The following is a 16,201-nucleotide window of genomic DNA, read 5'->3' as shown; positions in this document are numbered from 1 at the left end:
GCTGCGAGCGGTCCAGGTGGCAGCACCGAGTGCTCGCCCGTATCTCGCTTCGTATCGTATCGCATCGAGTCGTATCGCGTCCACGGCCATCTTGCGTTCGAGCTATCGAATCAACTCGATGGCGCCACCGTCGAACGGACGGCTACCCGATTGGTCGACGCTGCGTTTGCGCGCTCGCCTCTGTGCTTTTTCAAATTGAAACTTACAACGGTTCAAGGTAATCGTCGTTTTCTGCCTGGCTACGGGCAGAGCATTTTAATTTTTGCCTCGATTTTTTCGTTCTTTCTTAAACATCCAAGAGTGTGTACTCTTTGTTTTGTTTTTTCTTTTTTTTTTTTTTTTTTGATTGATTCGTTGGTGGATTGAGAATACTGCGGATTAATTGAAACGTTTTATTCATTATTTTTTAAGCAAAAACACACAACAAAATTCAAGTACATTTATTCTTTACACGTTTACTTTTAATTCAACTAAAATATAAGTATACGATAACATGTCTCGTGTAAGATGCAATGCTTAGTATGTTTTTATGAATGTATCATCATCAGTTCGCAAATACCCGATGAACGTTTGTTAGTTGTATGAGAAGGAAAAAAAAGTCAACGTGTTCGTTTTGCCTGTGTACGCCTGGATTAAAAACCGTTGTCGAGCCCAACAAATTTTCACACCGTTCGCCGATTTCACGAGAATCTCAACTGTTACATAAATCACTCGATAGCCATTGTTCTCTCTGTTTTGTATTTTTTTTTATCGTGGTGATTGCTTTGAAATGGTTACAAAAATGGTAGCCGCGGAATAAGGCACACAATTGATGCAACGCGTATTTAATATAGCGATATATTTATCATTAATGTCAAAACTGGATGTCAATGGATCTTTTATCGGTATATGGATCGTCCTGGATATATTGAGTTACGTATATGGTGCCTAGGGAGTCTAAAGCTTCGCAGGAACGATTGTGCCTATATCGCTGTTTCGTGATAATAGTTTTATTATTTATTATCAGTATCATTAATATTACCATATATTATCATTAATATTAATAATTAATATTATCTTCATCTCTCGTACTTGATGTTACTAATGTCTGGATGATCAGTAGTTTTGTATATACAGGTATCTTTGAGGTATGTTTTGCCTTATGATATGGGGTATATATATATATATGATCTTTTTTTTTTCACGAACCACGTCTATCGATCAACTTACATAATATGCAAACTGAGGTATTCCATCTACTTTGACACAACTCAAACTAAAGCATGAACTATGTCGTAACAAGTGTAACTTTCGTACGTGCGTACATTCATGTGTAAGAGTGTGATACACTCGCCTATTTGTTGTGTTCGAAACATCTATTACAAAACACCATGTCCCCTCCATTATCCGCCTAATAAAAATCCATCGAACTTTTTATCATTAGTTTCATCAATATACATCTTACATCAGTTTTGTAACAGGCTACAGTTAAATAGTTTACTTGGTTTACCAATCCCTTCGATCATCTTGTTAATTATCGATAACTAATATCCTCTGTAAACTTTAGCTCCTTATTACTGCGGTTTTATAATGAACGTTGTACATTATCTAAAGCGTAGCTGGATTACTGAATCCGTTCTTAAATTCCTTGACACGCGTACCCTTCATCTGTTCCGTTCCCAGGAATTTTCAAATGAATTCAGCGCGCATCGTCGTTCGGTATCATCGATTCTTACGTTTAAAACTTGCCAACATGAGCAACTTGTTTAAGCGAAAAAGGCCATCTAACGTGGTACGTGGAACAACGCTAGTGTTCTCCTCCTCCTCCTCCTCTTCTTCTTCTTCTTCTTCTTCTTCTTCTTCTTCTTCTTCTTCTTCTTCTTCTTCTTCTTCTTCTTCTTCTTTCAACGTTTCGTGCTTTAAAATTTACGATCTAGAATAACTTTTGTAAAAAATATGCCTTAGTCACTTCTGATGTAATACAATTCGTGTTGTGTAATGCTTATAAAATATCAGAGCGAGAACAACGGAAACAACAACGTGTGACGCGGTAATGCTTTGATCCTATCTTTGTTTTCATTTTCACTCTGTATCGCACTCAGTTCAGGCTTCCACAATTTGTCGCATTTATACAATCCAGGAAACCCATTTTCTTCCCCTTTTTTCTCTTTTTTTTTCATTTTTTTATCTTTTTTATTTTTCGAAGCTCGATTCATTTTAAATGACGTATCGCGTGTGTCGTATAATGAACATTTCAATTGGTACAATCGAGAGGAGGGAGAAAAAATGAGCGAGAACGAAGAACAGAAAAGAAAAAGGAATATGTGCACCAAGTTACGTCTTGACGATAATGTCAAAAATATCGTATATATAAATATATATGCATTCATACATACAGTTTTAACATCTCAACGAAGTCTTCGTAAAACACAATTTGCGAGAGCGACCCCCCTTAAAGTTATTTACAAAAATGAATAGCGATACGTAGGCTTGCTGCTATATCGTTATCATCCGCTGCCCCATTGAGCGTGCCTCTAAGTCTCGACAACCTCGCGAATGTCGATCCACAGGGATCATTCATTCCTTTCCTTCCTCCCGTTTCGATAGTTTCGCTTAATGCAATTAGCGAACGCAATAGTAATAACAATAATGAGAAACACAGTGATAGCGGGCACGTATGGCGGAAGTGGTTTCCACGTGTACGCATGGTGTACAGTGTGAATCAACAACGAGTACAACGTCAGAGGCTTACGGTACTTAGAAAAGGACGGCCTTGACATCAGTACTTGTGTAAAACGTCCCTGTGGAGAGATGTGCATTTACGCGCAACGAGGCCCCCCCCCCCTCCGAATTCGAAATACACGCGAAATCATTGGATGCGGCAACAGACCGCCTTGCATGGTACCGGGGTCTCGCCGTCCTGCCCGTACAACGTTCGTGATTTGAAAACCTTCGAGTCGAAAGCGAGAAACGGGCTGCTCCCGTTGTAACAGCTCTCGTATACCTCGAACGCCTCGTCTATCGGGATGTTACTTTTCTCTCCAGCCTGTTCCCTCTCCGTTGGAGTCTCCTCCCGTTGCTCGGGCTTATTTGGCACTGATTTGGACGACGTCGATGGATCCGCCTTCAAGCTGATCTCCTCTATGCTGGTGGCGCTCTCGCGTGCCAGTCGATAGTATTTCTGGACGTACTCGACGTTAACCTGATCCACCTCCATTACGTCATCCTCCGTAGCTTCTCCATCGCATAGTATACCCTCGCTCTGCAGCATTCTTTTCGGGGTTATCACAGGCTCGATGATTTCCGCTTCCCAGCATTCCAACACGTCAGGCTCCTCTATGCTGTCCAAGGAACCTATCGCGCTGCAGCTCTCCTCGTCCTCGTCGCTGCTGCTTCTCTTCTCCTTCTCTGTCTTCCTCTCCGTCGACTGTTTGCCAGGTTCGTTCTTGTTGGTAACTTTGGCCACCGTGGCAGCAGCGTCGTGGCGGTTCCTTAGACCGGGATCGTAGACGGTAGTCGTCAACAACTTGCCATCCTCCGACACCACTATCTCACCTTTCTCGTACGTCTTCACGTTCATCGTGTCCTCGACGATCCCCTCGTCGTTCTCGTCGTCCATATCCTCGATGCATCGAATCTTCGTGTCGATATTAGTCGCGGGATCACGCGCGTGCGTTCTCCCTTGTCTTTTCGTTCGCCTTGCATTGACCCTCTTCGAGTCCATCCGAGAACTTAAAGCAACCCTCATACCCGCAACGCTATCCTTATCAGTAAATTCGCAAATGTCACCAACAACATCCTGCTGCTGTTGTTGTTGTTGTTGTTGTTGTTGTTGCTGCTGCTGCTGCTGCTGCTGCTGCTGCTGCTGCTGCCTAGCCGAGTTCTTCCTCCTCGCGACGTTCACCATATCCTCCTGCTGGCCGCACGAATCCGACGAGGACACCACATCGTGGTCCAACGTGCCCTCCGCTACGTGTCTAGCCACTCGCCTACGCTCCTCCGATCTTCTCTTCGCGTCTTTCTTCTTCCTCAACACGTTACCACCGCTTGACTCCGGCTGCTGTTGTTGTTGTTGCTGCTGCTCTTGTCCACACTTGTTGTTGCTGGTCCTTGCGAATTCCCCGCAGCTAGCTGCGCGCGACAATTCCGCATTGTCCGCACTGCTATTAGCAGATAGTGCAGGCATGGGGTTGCCTTGCAAGTTTTTTGGCGGCTCTTCGTCCATCTCGTCCTCGTCCTCCTCGCAGTCCATCGAGATGGCAGTTCTGAACAAGTCCGGGGACTTCTCTCTGTGCAACCATTCAGTCACCGCCTGCATGATCGGATAGTCGGACGAACGGGGCTGGCTCTCGAAGCCAGAGTCCTCGTTCAGCGCCTCGATCGCATCCTCCTTGCTCAGATGATTGCACACCGGATCCGGCGCGTACTTGCCCGGCTGATCGCTCTGCGCGACCGCGTCCTCGCACGGTTCCAACGTCGATTCCGGCTTCGAGTCGTTCGACAGATCCACGTTCTCCAGACTCTGCGACAGATCGTTCAGCTTCGACTCGTTCTCCGCCTCTGTGGCGCTGTCCGTCAAATCCGGGCCAGGCGTCGGTTCTCTGACGAACTTCGCGCCCTTCGCGCTGTACTTCCTCTTCGACAGACACGTCGACGACGACGATTTGCTGCTCGGCAGAGACTCGTGGCGCTGGTCCTCGCGGGTTATCGCGTTCTCCACGGTCTTCGGGGTGACCGATCTGGACCTCGTCCTCTCGTCGTTACTCGTAGGCGAGGACGGCCTCGACGTCGTCGCCTTGGTCGTGGCCCCGATGCTCGACGTCGAGGAATCCAGCTTCCCGTTGACCAACGTCTCTCCGTTCATCTCGTTGCTCGGCTGTTCGCAGAACTCGTTGGCACTCGATGAATCGTCCGCTTTGGTAGTGCTTGGCAGTTTTTCGATCTCGACCGCGTCTTGCGCGGCCTCGTTCGTTGAAGGGGCCGCCCCCTCGTCGTCGCGGGGGCTGCCCGTCAGTCTATTCGCTTGGTCGTCCGAATTGGTACTTCCGTCCAGCGATTTCGATTCGCTTTCCATCGAAACCGACGTCGATGCCGCTTGCTGGTCGGAGCTGGCGTTCTCCAGCAACTCGTCGCTCCGGTTCTTCGGCTCGTCCGACGAGACGCCGTTGCACGCCTCGTTGGCCTCGTTATCGACGGACGATAACGTGCTCGACTGGTTAATCGTCGAGCTCTTGTCGGACGTGGGCGTGTTATTGGCGGACGTTTGAGCAGCGGTTAGCGAGGTGTCGGGTTCAACGACTTGCCGCAGCTGGAACTCCTGGCACTCGGGGTTCAGCGGCCGTTGGCTGGTCGTGGTCGAGGTTGGACACGCTGTCCAGGACACCCGGGAAGACGGTAGACCGGTGTCGTACTCGGAACTGTACTCTCCTTCCTCCTCGTCCTCCGTGTTACCCTGCATTTCGATAATACATATTTTTAGACACTTTACCCGGTGAGGTAACGAGTTCGTTTTTAATCCCCATGCAAGTTTCGTGGTTTGTCCGCGTTAGTAAGGAGTCTATTTATAACGAAACACGCTTTGGCGAACGAAAATGATTATTTTTCGGTACACATTTATCTCGCAAGCGAAAATTACAATCACAGGGTTAGTCATCATTACAAGTTTGTGCTAATTTAAGATTGGAGTGAGAGAAACACTCTGTGGATATAGAAGCCCCAGTTTCTAATTTTAACCGAATTTTCTCTGGTTAAATATAGAATCTGATATTAAACTTGTGCATGGAATATTGTAATCGCAATGTTTGACGATGTTAGATAAGTACAACCCTTTGGACGTCCTTGATAAGAACTATAACAATGAAATCTGAAATTCTCTGCAAGTACAATTGTACACATATCTCTTGTCACGAATAATTCCAATTTAAGGGGGAAAAAAGTAGCTAAAAAACAAGGGTACTCACCGTAGCAAGTCTTCTCTGCTTCCTTCTCTTTTTTTTCTTCCTTCGCTTGGCACAGGCCGGTGACATAGCCGTGACGTCCGCCGTTCTGAACATGGGCGCACCCTGTACCGTTACACCTTGGGCAGCAGAGAAACACCATCGATCAAAACTCCCCTTAATCAACCCATGTGCACCCAAATACAAAAATTGAACGATATTGTGGGTCGATAACGCGGAGCTCCCCTCCTGGAATTGCGCAGTGTGCAACAGGTCGAATTCGAGGAGGCGGCCCGTATCGACGCGCGTCGAAGGGCGCGAGAACTGAACTTGGGCTTCCGCGACGCCGCGGACGCTATTTTAAACCGCTGCTATTCGAGAAACCAGCGACGCCACTGGCGGATCACGGTCTGGCGAAGCTGAAACGCAGTTCTCGACGCCCCTCCCGCGGTTCAAGCAGAAGAGTGCACTTACGAAAACACTTGTTAACTACGCTTTGGTTTCTACGTTTCTTTGCTTCTTCTTGGGATGCGACAAAAATACGCGCGGCAAAAGGAAATCTATTCCAGCGTCTTTCTCGTTTCACAGATTTCACGTGTATCGTTCGTCGATTTCGAATATTTTCAGAAAACATCGAAATTCGTTCCGGTAGTTTCCAAGAAAGCGACACTGAAAGACGGAAATACACATTCTCGCAACAAAGTGCCTCGAGCTAATATTAAAGTTACGCGATAAAGACAATTACAGATGTCTGAACTCGCTCTGAGCTAACAATTTCTATTAACGATCTCTTCGATAACGGTTCAAAAGTACGATAGAAAAAACCAAATAACTAAAAAAAAATACAATGAACAAAAATGAAAGAACGTGTCGAGAAAAAAAAGTATAAAATACAGACTTGTACCTTGCTCGACAAGACAAGTCGAAGGAGACAAACAAAACATCCACGTTCAAACGATTCGAGCAATTAAGTCCTGTCCCACCTGGACGACCCCACCACGTGGTGCTGTGTTTCTAACCATCGACTCGCCTGGTCGACCAAAGGATAGTTAACGCAGAGTGTTTTCACAACCATACTCCAGCCCTCAGTTAGAATGCCGATGCCCTTGTGCGCACGGTCAGCATCATCCCTCAGCGAGAGTAACGCTTCCCCTGTATATGAGTCGATACGGTGGCCCATGACTATGGTGAAGACCACGCCTGTTCCTTTTGTGCAACGTGCGTGACGGCGTGCCGATTGGTGAACGGTAGGATTACGGTGATAGAACACGGATGACGGGCTCGAGACTAGATTAATTAGGAACAACAGTATGCAAGAGGACGCGCGTACGCACGCGCGCGCGCACACACACACGCACACGCACACCGTATACATAACGAGAGCGTGTCAGAGAGTCTCGGCTTTAGCTACGATCGCCTGGATCTAAGCGGACGTGGTCGTCGATTATTTCTGTGGACGACGCCACTTACGCGGCGCACCCCAAGTTTCCTATGGGACTTTTTGTTGCCTCTATTTCCGTGGTCGATTGACGCGTGCTCGTTGCTCGTATTGGCCCTAGGCGCACGCTATGTAAACAGTGATCTTTTGTGTGAACACCATTCTTGTCTTTGGGCAACTTCATTCACAGGCTGTCCCGTGTGTGAGAATGAATGGATACTTTGTATACTTGGAAAGTTAGTTTGAATAAATTTGAGGATTACTTTGATGTGGAAATGATGATGGATCAATTGCGTTAGGTGTAACCAAGTATTGAGATATGAATCACAATACTGGTGTGTCTGATCATCGTGTCACCAAGCTAATTATCGCGTTATCTGAGCTATTGCGTTCAGATGCCTGTCATGGGGTCGCAATTGGTGACAAGCCAGTGTGCGTCTAGTCCAAAGGGAATTGTGCTCGAGGTATTAGACGTGTAGACGTGTCAATTTCGCCATATTGCTTTTGGATATCTTGCCAATAAACTCGCGATTAATCCACTAATAGACTCAACTCTTTCGCTACTAATGACGTTATATCTAATATCGATGCAACATCAACTATAACCGTCTAGTTTTCCAAATAACATTTGGAAAACTAGTTTATTGGTGTTATCTGTTCTTTTACGCTTGGAAATCAGTATACAATTCCCGCCTGTAACGCTGAATGCCTAGTAAAAGGGGCATCAGTGCTGTCGTAGCGAAAGAGTCGATCGGGAACAAAAAGCTCCACCCTTGGGCGACGCGTGTAGAGAAAAGAGAAGCAACGAAGGAACGACTACGCAGTATCATCGCGATCGTACCTAAAGAGTAGCGGCTCTCTTTGCGAATTATTACCTTTTACCTTGAATGTGGCAGAGGCACGGCGGTAATAAAACAGCAATGATGCCGATGGACGGGACAGCAGTCATGTATCTGGCTATATCCCTTTCTCCTGGCCGCGCATCCAACCGACACTGTTCTCGTTTAACATTAGAAACAGGTACAATCAAACGTACTAACGCCTAAGCTGACGCAGCACGGGGAAGGAGCAATGAAAAATAAAAACGGCGATGTATCGTTAGCTGTATCGCGCTTCTCTTACTTTCACGTATATACGCGGACAGTAGAACTCTATTTATTCGAATGAGATTCCACTCGAGGTACGATTTACTGTAGAAAAGAGTATACGTATGTAAGCAGTTCACGTATGCGCACATTTATCGCGTATTTTCTTTTGAGTGAACCACTAATTGGTTCATACGACAAAAAATTATAAGACGAAGCAGTAAAACTCTTTTGTATCGTTAAATAATATGATGCGCTACTCGCAAGTGGGTTAAGAGCATCTGATTAAGGGGCAGGCTGCCATCTTTGAGAACGAACTACGCGCGCCATCCAGATGGAACTTCGAGTACTAAGTTACAGATTGTAATTCGAATTGCGAACTCATTTATAATCATCAACGTATAAACGAGGCTGTTGAAATAGCGCTGCATAGCGAATAACCGAGCTTCTATTGTGTGAATTCGTTGGTTCCCTGACGTGTTTGAATAAATGAAGTTCTACTGTACGTATACATATAGCCTTCTTGGCCTGGCTTCTCTTTCGTGACAGAGACAATTAAATCGAGTTGTGTAACGCTGATAAATAACTTCTATCATTCTCGGATATATAGCGGCGCGTGGCGCTTAAACAAATTTGGGTTCATTAACATACTCTACTTTGTTGTTATTTCCATCGAGGTAGAAACTTTTCTGGGCTCTACATTCGCTGGCTGTTTCTGTCTCGCACTAACTAAATATACAAAAGTTGGCTCCTACAGCGAACATAATACCGTTCAGAAATGAATGTTTGCGCGTTGCATTCGCTGCTAAATGCTCTCCCCGAGTTGATAGTTCCATACTTAACAATCGAGCACCCGCTAAAACTAACTTTCCCACATTGAAACGCCTCGTCTACAAAGGCAAAGCAAAAAGCCTGGCGGAAAGAGGGATCTCCGTAACAACCAACACCCATAAAGAAACGTATGGCGCAACGTTGCGCTGCTCCATCCCCGGAGTGCGTAGATTCTCTCTTAGCAGCAAGAAAAATAACCTTCGGAAGTTCGCCCGTTGTTCCGTCCATCTTTCCATGAACAGAACCAAAGCTACAATAGAGAGGTAGAGAGAGAGAGAAAGAGAGAGAAAGAGAGAAAGAAATAAAGGGAAGAGCGAAAGAAACTCCGCGTCTAAGGTCATGCGATAGCAAATAGGAGCGAGAGTAACTCTGTTTCCGCTAAAGAATCCACTGCCAATGACAGAGAATAAGTAAAGGGTTCGAGGATAATCGGGTTAAACTCGTTGCTGGCTCTCTTCTATCAACTAACCATTCATGTTCATCAAAGGAGGGCCGAACATGTAGCCAGGGTATATGTACGGCGAAGCGACCGCTGGTATCACGTGGGACATGTGTACCGGCTGTTGCATCATCACTGGCTCATAGTAAGGCCCACCGTTCATCCCGTTCTCCATTGGCTGCTCCTCAACCGGCTGTTCGTCCCCGTACTGTTCCTCCTCCGCTTGTTCTTCCACTTGCTCGTCTACTCGTTGCTCCTCGTTCGTATCGACGGCTTCTGCAGGCTGCTCTTCCGTTTCGCTGGCCACGCTACCGTTGCAACTGGCGCTGCCTGTCCCGCTCTCGTTACAGGTCCCGTTGGAGTTCTCGAATGTTGGTATCGCGTTCTCCTCCTCTTCCATTACCACTACGCCCTCTTGGTTCGCCTGCAAGGGACATTAAGTTCGTCAGATCGTATTTTCATAATACTGGCTACTCTGGGGTTGGTAGAGCGAGGTTCAAAGGATATTCAAAGAGCGTTGTATACCATAGAACTATGTTAGAACCGGTGAAATCAGATTAGATAAAATACAGAGGACTTTCTCAGGGACAAAGCGCACAGTAACTGTATAGAGACAGTACAAAGAGAGTTCTGAAGAAGGAGGCCTCTGAGAATGAGGATCTCGTCCACTGTACCTCGTAATTCATCATACAGTACGACTGGCCAGGTAATTTGGGCACAAAAGTAGGATTGATCCACTCTATGGGCCTGAGAGGCACCGGTCCACAAGGCACGGCCGCCAGGACACTGGGCGCGACCTGCGCTGCATGCATCGGTGCTGGACCAACCACCATCAAAGCGGGGTACTCGTAATAGAAACCACCCACTTGGTTGTAGAACGTCTCGTAGCTTAATTGCGCGCCAGAGTTCATCATCGGTGGATACTCGGTGGTGCCGCAGTCCCTGTCCAACAGCTGCTGATCCTCAGTGGTCTCGCTGCCATCTGGAATTGACGCGATGCAGTTTAAGCGAGAGGCATGGTAACAGCAGAGTCCAAGCCTGTGCAACTGGTATCCATGTTAGCTAAGTTTTTTTTTTACAACAGCAGCCAGAACACTGTAGTGACTTGTTTCTGTATTACTGGAGTTATTGGTTGTGAGTTATGGTAGGTGGAGAAGACGTGTTTGTAGGAGCCATAGTTGATACTTCAAAAACACATTCATATTAGATATATAATAAATTAATTCCTAAGCTTTTATCTCAATACAATATTGTATTGATTTGGACATTACGTATCAACCCATAAGTTCATATGCTATAGCATTTCGATAATACTCCACCGTGCTTATATATTAACTGAGCTACTTCTTTAATTGAAACCAAAAGACAGTTACGAATGATATATTTTTCTCTAAACAAATAAATCTAAACGATCCAAATACAAAAGTTCTCAGACGCATTGTTCGGTAAACGCTAAACTCGTCACATCTCTAAACGCACCTCAACGAGATACAATAGAGAAACACGAAGAGTCATACAAACTTCACAGGGGGTTGGGGGGGATTAACTCCAAGCAGCCTCCCGGAAACGACGTCACGACCAGGAAGACGGACGAGACAAGCCAGAAACTCGATGAAATGCATCACGTTTCTACCTATACCTCTACCTGCGGTGGAATGCGACGCCGATTGGCTCTCCGTGGTCGAGGACGTCGCGCTGGTGTTCGCGTTTCCGGTCCAGGGCTTCTTCCGCGACAGGTAGCCCTTCTTGAACAGCATGTCCTGCCTAGGTGTCGTGATCCTCGTGTACTCATCCTCGTTGAAGATGATCTTCGGCTTCGACGGCGAGCCGGACGACTCGTCCTTGTGCCGCGTACCACCACCCTCGTTACTTCCGGTCCTGCGCGGCTTGTAGCCGCTCTGGACGTTCCTACTGAAGCTGTGCGTGCCTGAATCATTGTGTTGGCCTTCCGCGTACCCGTTTCGCAACCCTTCTTCATCGTCCTCTTCACCGGGTGGAGCTGCAAACGAAAAGAGGGAACATTCGTTCGTTAGATTTCTTGTGAATGTTCTTTCTTCTTCTCTTCTTTAATTAACAGCTGATACGTGTCATGGTAGAGATATATTGTTGTTAGTTTTAAAGTAGTAGACATAATTGACTATTCATCTTCGTTAAGTAATTGGAAATAGAATTTGAGGATATTCTTCTGATTCGCTGTGAGACCCTCTAGTATGATCCCAGAATTTAATTCATTAGGTATGTCGATGTTAAACGAGTAATCGCATCGTTTTAATTTCGAACGAGATAAAAAAGGTTGAAGCACACCAGCGGACGTACAAAGAGGGTGATGTTTATCGGGAAATTTAATAACAAGGTAATCGTATTTGCGGAGGGGTTGCCTGTGCGTGTGTATCGCGACTCATAAAAACGACACCCGGCGATTTCTCGCGCGGGAAGGCTACCCATCGACTAGACTCGGATTGCAGAGGAATTCGTCACTCGAGCGCAACGGTGCTCGATATCTACCAACAAATCCGATCGTGTCCAAGCGAGCAGCCTGTATTTATACGTGTGTAGAACGTGTATGTACAACTGATACGGTGTATGCAACGATAAATCTCGTGCCATGGGAAAGTATCGACAAAATGGTCGTGGAATCTATTCGATTAGGTATTTCCGTTACTTTTCTGCTATTTTTTAAGTTCCTGGATTATTTTTAGTCCAAATATGCACAATCAATGATGTCTGTTGTTTACAAAAAGATGCATGAAAAGTTTGCTTTTATTGTTTATGGTTATGTGAAACGAGAGAATGAAGAAAATGAGGAGAATCGATCTGATTTAGGAGACAGTGATTTAATATATGGTTGTTCTACTTAAAATTGAATATTTTTAAAGCAATGTTTCGAGTTTCCATGAAACTTGCATATGTTGAAAATTATCTCAGTTTGAACAGATTTTCTTTAATAACTGTAAACTGCAATTTCTTCGAACAAGTGTTATTTATGGAGCAGGAAATTATTATAAAAAATTCGATGAGAAATGCCAGTACTCTTCGTGAATAGCCAGAGTGAATTTTTATCGTGTCAAGCATTTTATTATTTGATGATTTAGGTGTCCGATGGCGTATCGTGTTGAATTCTTACACTTACTCCAAAGACACATTATTGATCCTTTCGTTAGCATAATTTGTATAATTTACAAAGTAAATGTATATTCTCCTTTTTCTACTATGCAAATAAGCGAGGTGTTTTGTGCACTTTTCTTAATCGAAGCGAGCTTAACTACTAACTCCTTGACGATTCGATAAAAAAAACAGAAGTATAGTAATTTAACGATTCAAACGCACAATTAATACCATTTACTAATATACAGCTCAGAGAAGGAAAGAAACATTTATTTACGTAATATTTCCTTTTTCCTCGGATCTGGTTTCTCCCAGAAGATTTATGTTATCCATCGAAGCGGTATTTTTGCATTTTACAGTAACGGAATAAATAAATCGACGGTTTTTGCCGAGTGAAAAATCTAGATAGTCGCGGATGGTTAAGTGGTAAAAATATAAATCTCTCGAAACTCACGTACGAAAGCACATACGCGCATTATGTAAAATAAAAGAGCGCTTGCATAAGACGGTGTGTTTTTATATGACGCGGGTTGCGCGCGCGACACCTGAAAAATGCAAGGTCCATTCGAGACACGCACCGGCCGCCAAGGAGTCAAAGCACAGCCATTAGAATGCCTGTTACGTGTACCTACGATTTACTAAACAGCAGTTAATCTAATCGTTCGTTTCTAAGCGCGAAATCAAGCCAATATTATCACCAAGCCTTCGATTTTAATCGACCACAGGTTTGTTTCGGTTCCCAGTTTCACGATACGAGACGGTTTCAATCATGTGCAATACGTTTATAGCGATTTGGCCTCGAGAAATTGCGATCTGAATTGTAAATTTCCAGTTCCCAATGTTCCACGTTTCTTTACTTAAGAATCGCTCCAAAAAGCTATTTCAATCTGCAATCTCAATTTAAGATTTCAAACTACTAGAATCATTCGTAATCGAAAAAATTCAAATTAAACAATTTAAAGGTTTTTCTTATACAAATTACATGAAATTATTAATTTTTGCTATTCTTGCTGGGTATACCAGCAATGGGTATATCATCTGCTCTGATATCAAAGTCTGTGTCCCATACTTTGTTTCTCTCACTCTTAGAACCGATTCAGGACACATTCAGGACTAATTCCCACTGCGTAGCTAGTTCTGCGCAGCTTCGAAACAAATATAAAACACGGAAGCAAAACAAACCTTACACGAAATAGCTACTGCTGCTACGTCGTGCGATCCTCCTGCGTTTCACTATTAAAAAACAAAGATTCCACTACTCGACAACACTAGTTCTAGAAAATCGTGACTGGTCATGGACCTAAGGAAGCGTGTGCATTATTCTCTCTCAACCAAAAGCATCCTCCTCTACAACAAAACCATAAAAACTACAGAGGAACAGAAGAACTTCTAGGTCTCCTTTAATTAATTGGCAATTGCTAGACAACGATGTAAGGAAAGAAAGAAAATTACATCAGACCCCCGTATAACAACACAAATACATTTAACGTTATTTAAATCTATATCGCGCGACTAGTATAGATCATACATATCGATAAAGAACAGTTCAGTAGAAAAATCAGCACACGCGCCTTATTCATCGCACGTTTCAACAAATACATATGTTGCCCCGTCGTTTAACTTCAAAGGAACGAAGTTCAACCTTCAAACATCCATTCCTTCATCATACGAGTTCCATCTGTAATTAGAAAAACCTTTTCCCCCCACCGTGGTTCTTCATCCAGTTACACGGGGGTCTATCGCGGAAGCCAACAAAGAAAGGAACCGCAAGCTCCTCGTCTAACGACCATGATCAGTCTCTTCCATAGGGTTTCCGTACCGTCTTGGTACCTCGCTAAAAGTAGAACGTGATTGGACGAGCCGATCACGTGGGTAACCCTTCGCTGGCGTCGCCACTGCATCTCTCTCTCTGTCCGCGCCCTCTAACGTCGCACGTTGCCCGTTCTCCTCGCGATATCCTTCTTCCCGAATCTTTCTTCCGATACACACACCAGTCGCACGATTGTTTCACTCGAGTTTCACGCTCCCTTCAACCCTCCTCTTCCCACTGCTTCTTCATCCGCGACGCGATCGAAGCGAGAGAGAGAGAGAGAAAAGGAAAGAAGAAGAAGAAGAGCAGCGGTTAAGATCGAATCGGGGCCCGTTCGTTGGGTCGCGATCGACGTCCACGCCAATGGTCAGGGGTCCTAGACGCGCGACACTTCGCGGCGGTTTCCGATTGGACGGTTTCCGGGGTGTTCGAACCGCGAACGCGCCAAATAAAAAGGAGATTGCCGGTGAATAATCTGGCGCACGCGATGCCTCGGGAACGACTGCGGTTGTGACAGCGAGAGGTACGGGGTGCAGAGGGGCCGCTGAGGGAGGAGAGACGAAGAGAAACGTTTACTCGCGGGCGGACGTAGCCCATTGGCCGGTCGTGGACTAGAATAGCGACGGAATTAGAATAGAAAACGGGCGAGGACCAAGCGCGCTGGCCATCGGTGTCGCTAACCGTGCCCGCTGTTCGAGATCGACTCATCCATACCCGTGGTTCATTCAATCGGGACGGGTTAAACGGCGAACGATTGCAATTAGTGGCTGACTACCGAGGTGTTAAACGACTGATCGGACTAGGCGGAATGGAAATGTTTCTGGAAGTTTTTTTTTATTCTCTGGCTAATCGCTGCGAGAGTGTTTCCGATAGGAGGATGTATTTCTCTTTTTGCGAGTACTGTCTGGTTGGGATGTTTAAGTCCTGGATAAATATGGAGATTTTCTATGTCTTCCGATGTTTATCCTATTGGTTCTTGGATGTCTAAGTTTTTGTTGATCGAGATAAGATAGGGGGAAATTTAAGGTTTTTTTTTATGATTGCTGAGGGTGTATTGGTTATTAGAATTTAGGTGTCGAGGTCTTAGATCCTTTAGTTTTTAGAACAAGTGTTGGGAAATGTTTATGTCTTTTTACGATTAATCATTGCTAGGCTATAGATTTTTATTATTTAAGACAAGATATAGGGTGCACGAGCTATCTTTTATTTTAAAAGGTAATCATTGAAGTATTCAACCCCTTTTTGTTCGGGATAAAAAAGATTCCTTTACTTGCATTCGCAAGAATTTAATTTGCACAAGTATTCTTAGTTTGAAAGATTTAACGAGCCAAGTTGAACAAGGTATTGTTCAACTTTTTTTTTTTACTACACAAAAAACTTTGAATTATCTTTAGATTATATTGTTACGAACGTTGAATAGATGATATCCACGTTGCTGTTGGATATTACGTAATTCTGTAAAAGTTGACACTGTGGAACAGTATTTGCAAAAATGATTACGAAATAGGAGCCATGGGTGTGGTTTACTTTCACGAGAGAAGATGTTGCTGTTTCATAATTTCTAACTGTACAGTGTAC

The 16,201-nt window shown here is 44.8% G+C and overlaps 2 protein-coding genes across 6 annotated transcripts in view; both read right to left on the bottom strand.

The window, feature by feature from the left end:
- Nucleotides 1-16,201, bottom strand: part of LOC143429616 (uncharacterized) — a 148,569-nt gene that overhangs the window by 72,389 nt on the left and 59,979 nt on the right. The window lies entirely within an intron of this gene.
- LOC143429990 (uncharacterized) overlaps nucleotides 379-16,201 on the bottom strand; it is a 53,508-nt gene continuing 37,685 nt past the window's right edge. The window contains exons 1-7 of one of the 5 annotated variants that reach the window (XR_013102590.1): nucleotides 14,633-14,798; nucleotides 11,348-11,707; nucleotides 10,383-10,690; nucleotides 9,739-10,132; nucleotides 5,940-6,055; nucleotides 1,889-5,431; nucleotides 379-1,835 (exon numbers count right to left, since the gene is read on the bottom strand). Coding sequence is in view for 4 of the 5 variants with exons in the window: in XM_076905906.1 (XP_076762021.1) it covers nucleotides 2,849-5,431; nucleotides 5,940-6,055; nucleotides 9,739-10,132; nucleotides 10,383-10,690; nucleotides 11,348-11,707; nucleotides 14,633-14,714 (3,843 nt within the window). In the remaining variant the exon portion in view is untranslated. Of the gene's footprint in view, nucleotides 5,432-5,939; nucleotides 6,056-9,738; nucleotides 10,133-10,382; nucleotides 10,691-11,347; nucleotides 11,708-14,632; nucleotides 14,799-16,201 lie in introns of those variants that run through there. The other 4 variants (XM_076905906.1, XM_076905907.1, XM_076905908.1 and 1 more) reach the window with 4 other exon arrangements.

Source organism: Xylocopa sonorina, chromosome 12, assembly GCF_050948175.1.
Source record: "Xylocopa sonorina isolate GNS202 chromosome 12, iyXylSono1_principal, whole genome shotgun sequence".
NCBI lineage: Eukaryota > Metazoa > Arthropoda > Insecta > Hymenoptera > Apidae > Xylocopa > Xylocopa sonorina.
Note: the sequence above shows the minus strand (reverse complement) of the source record. Positions and strands in the feature narration are given on the sequence as shown.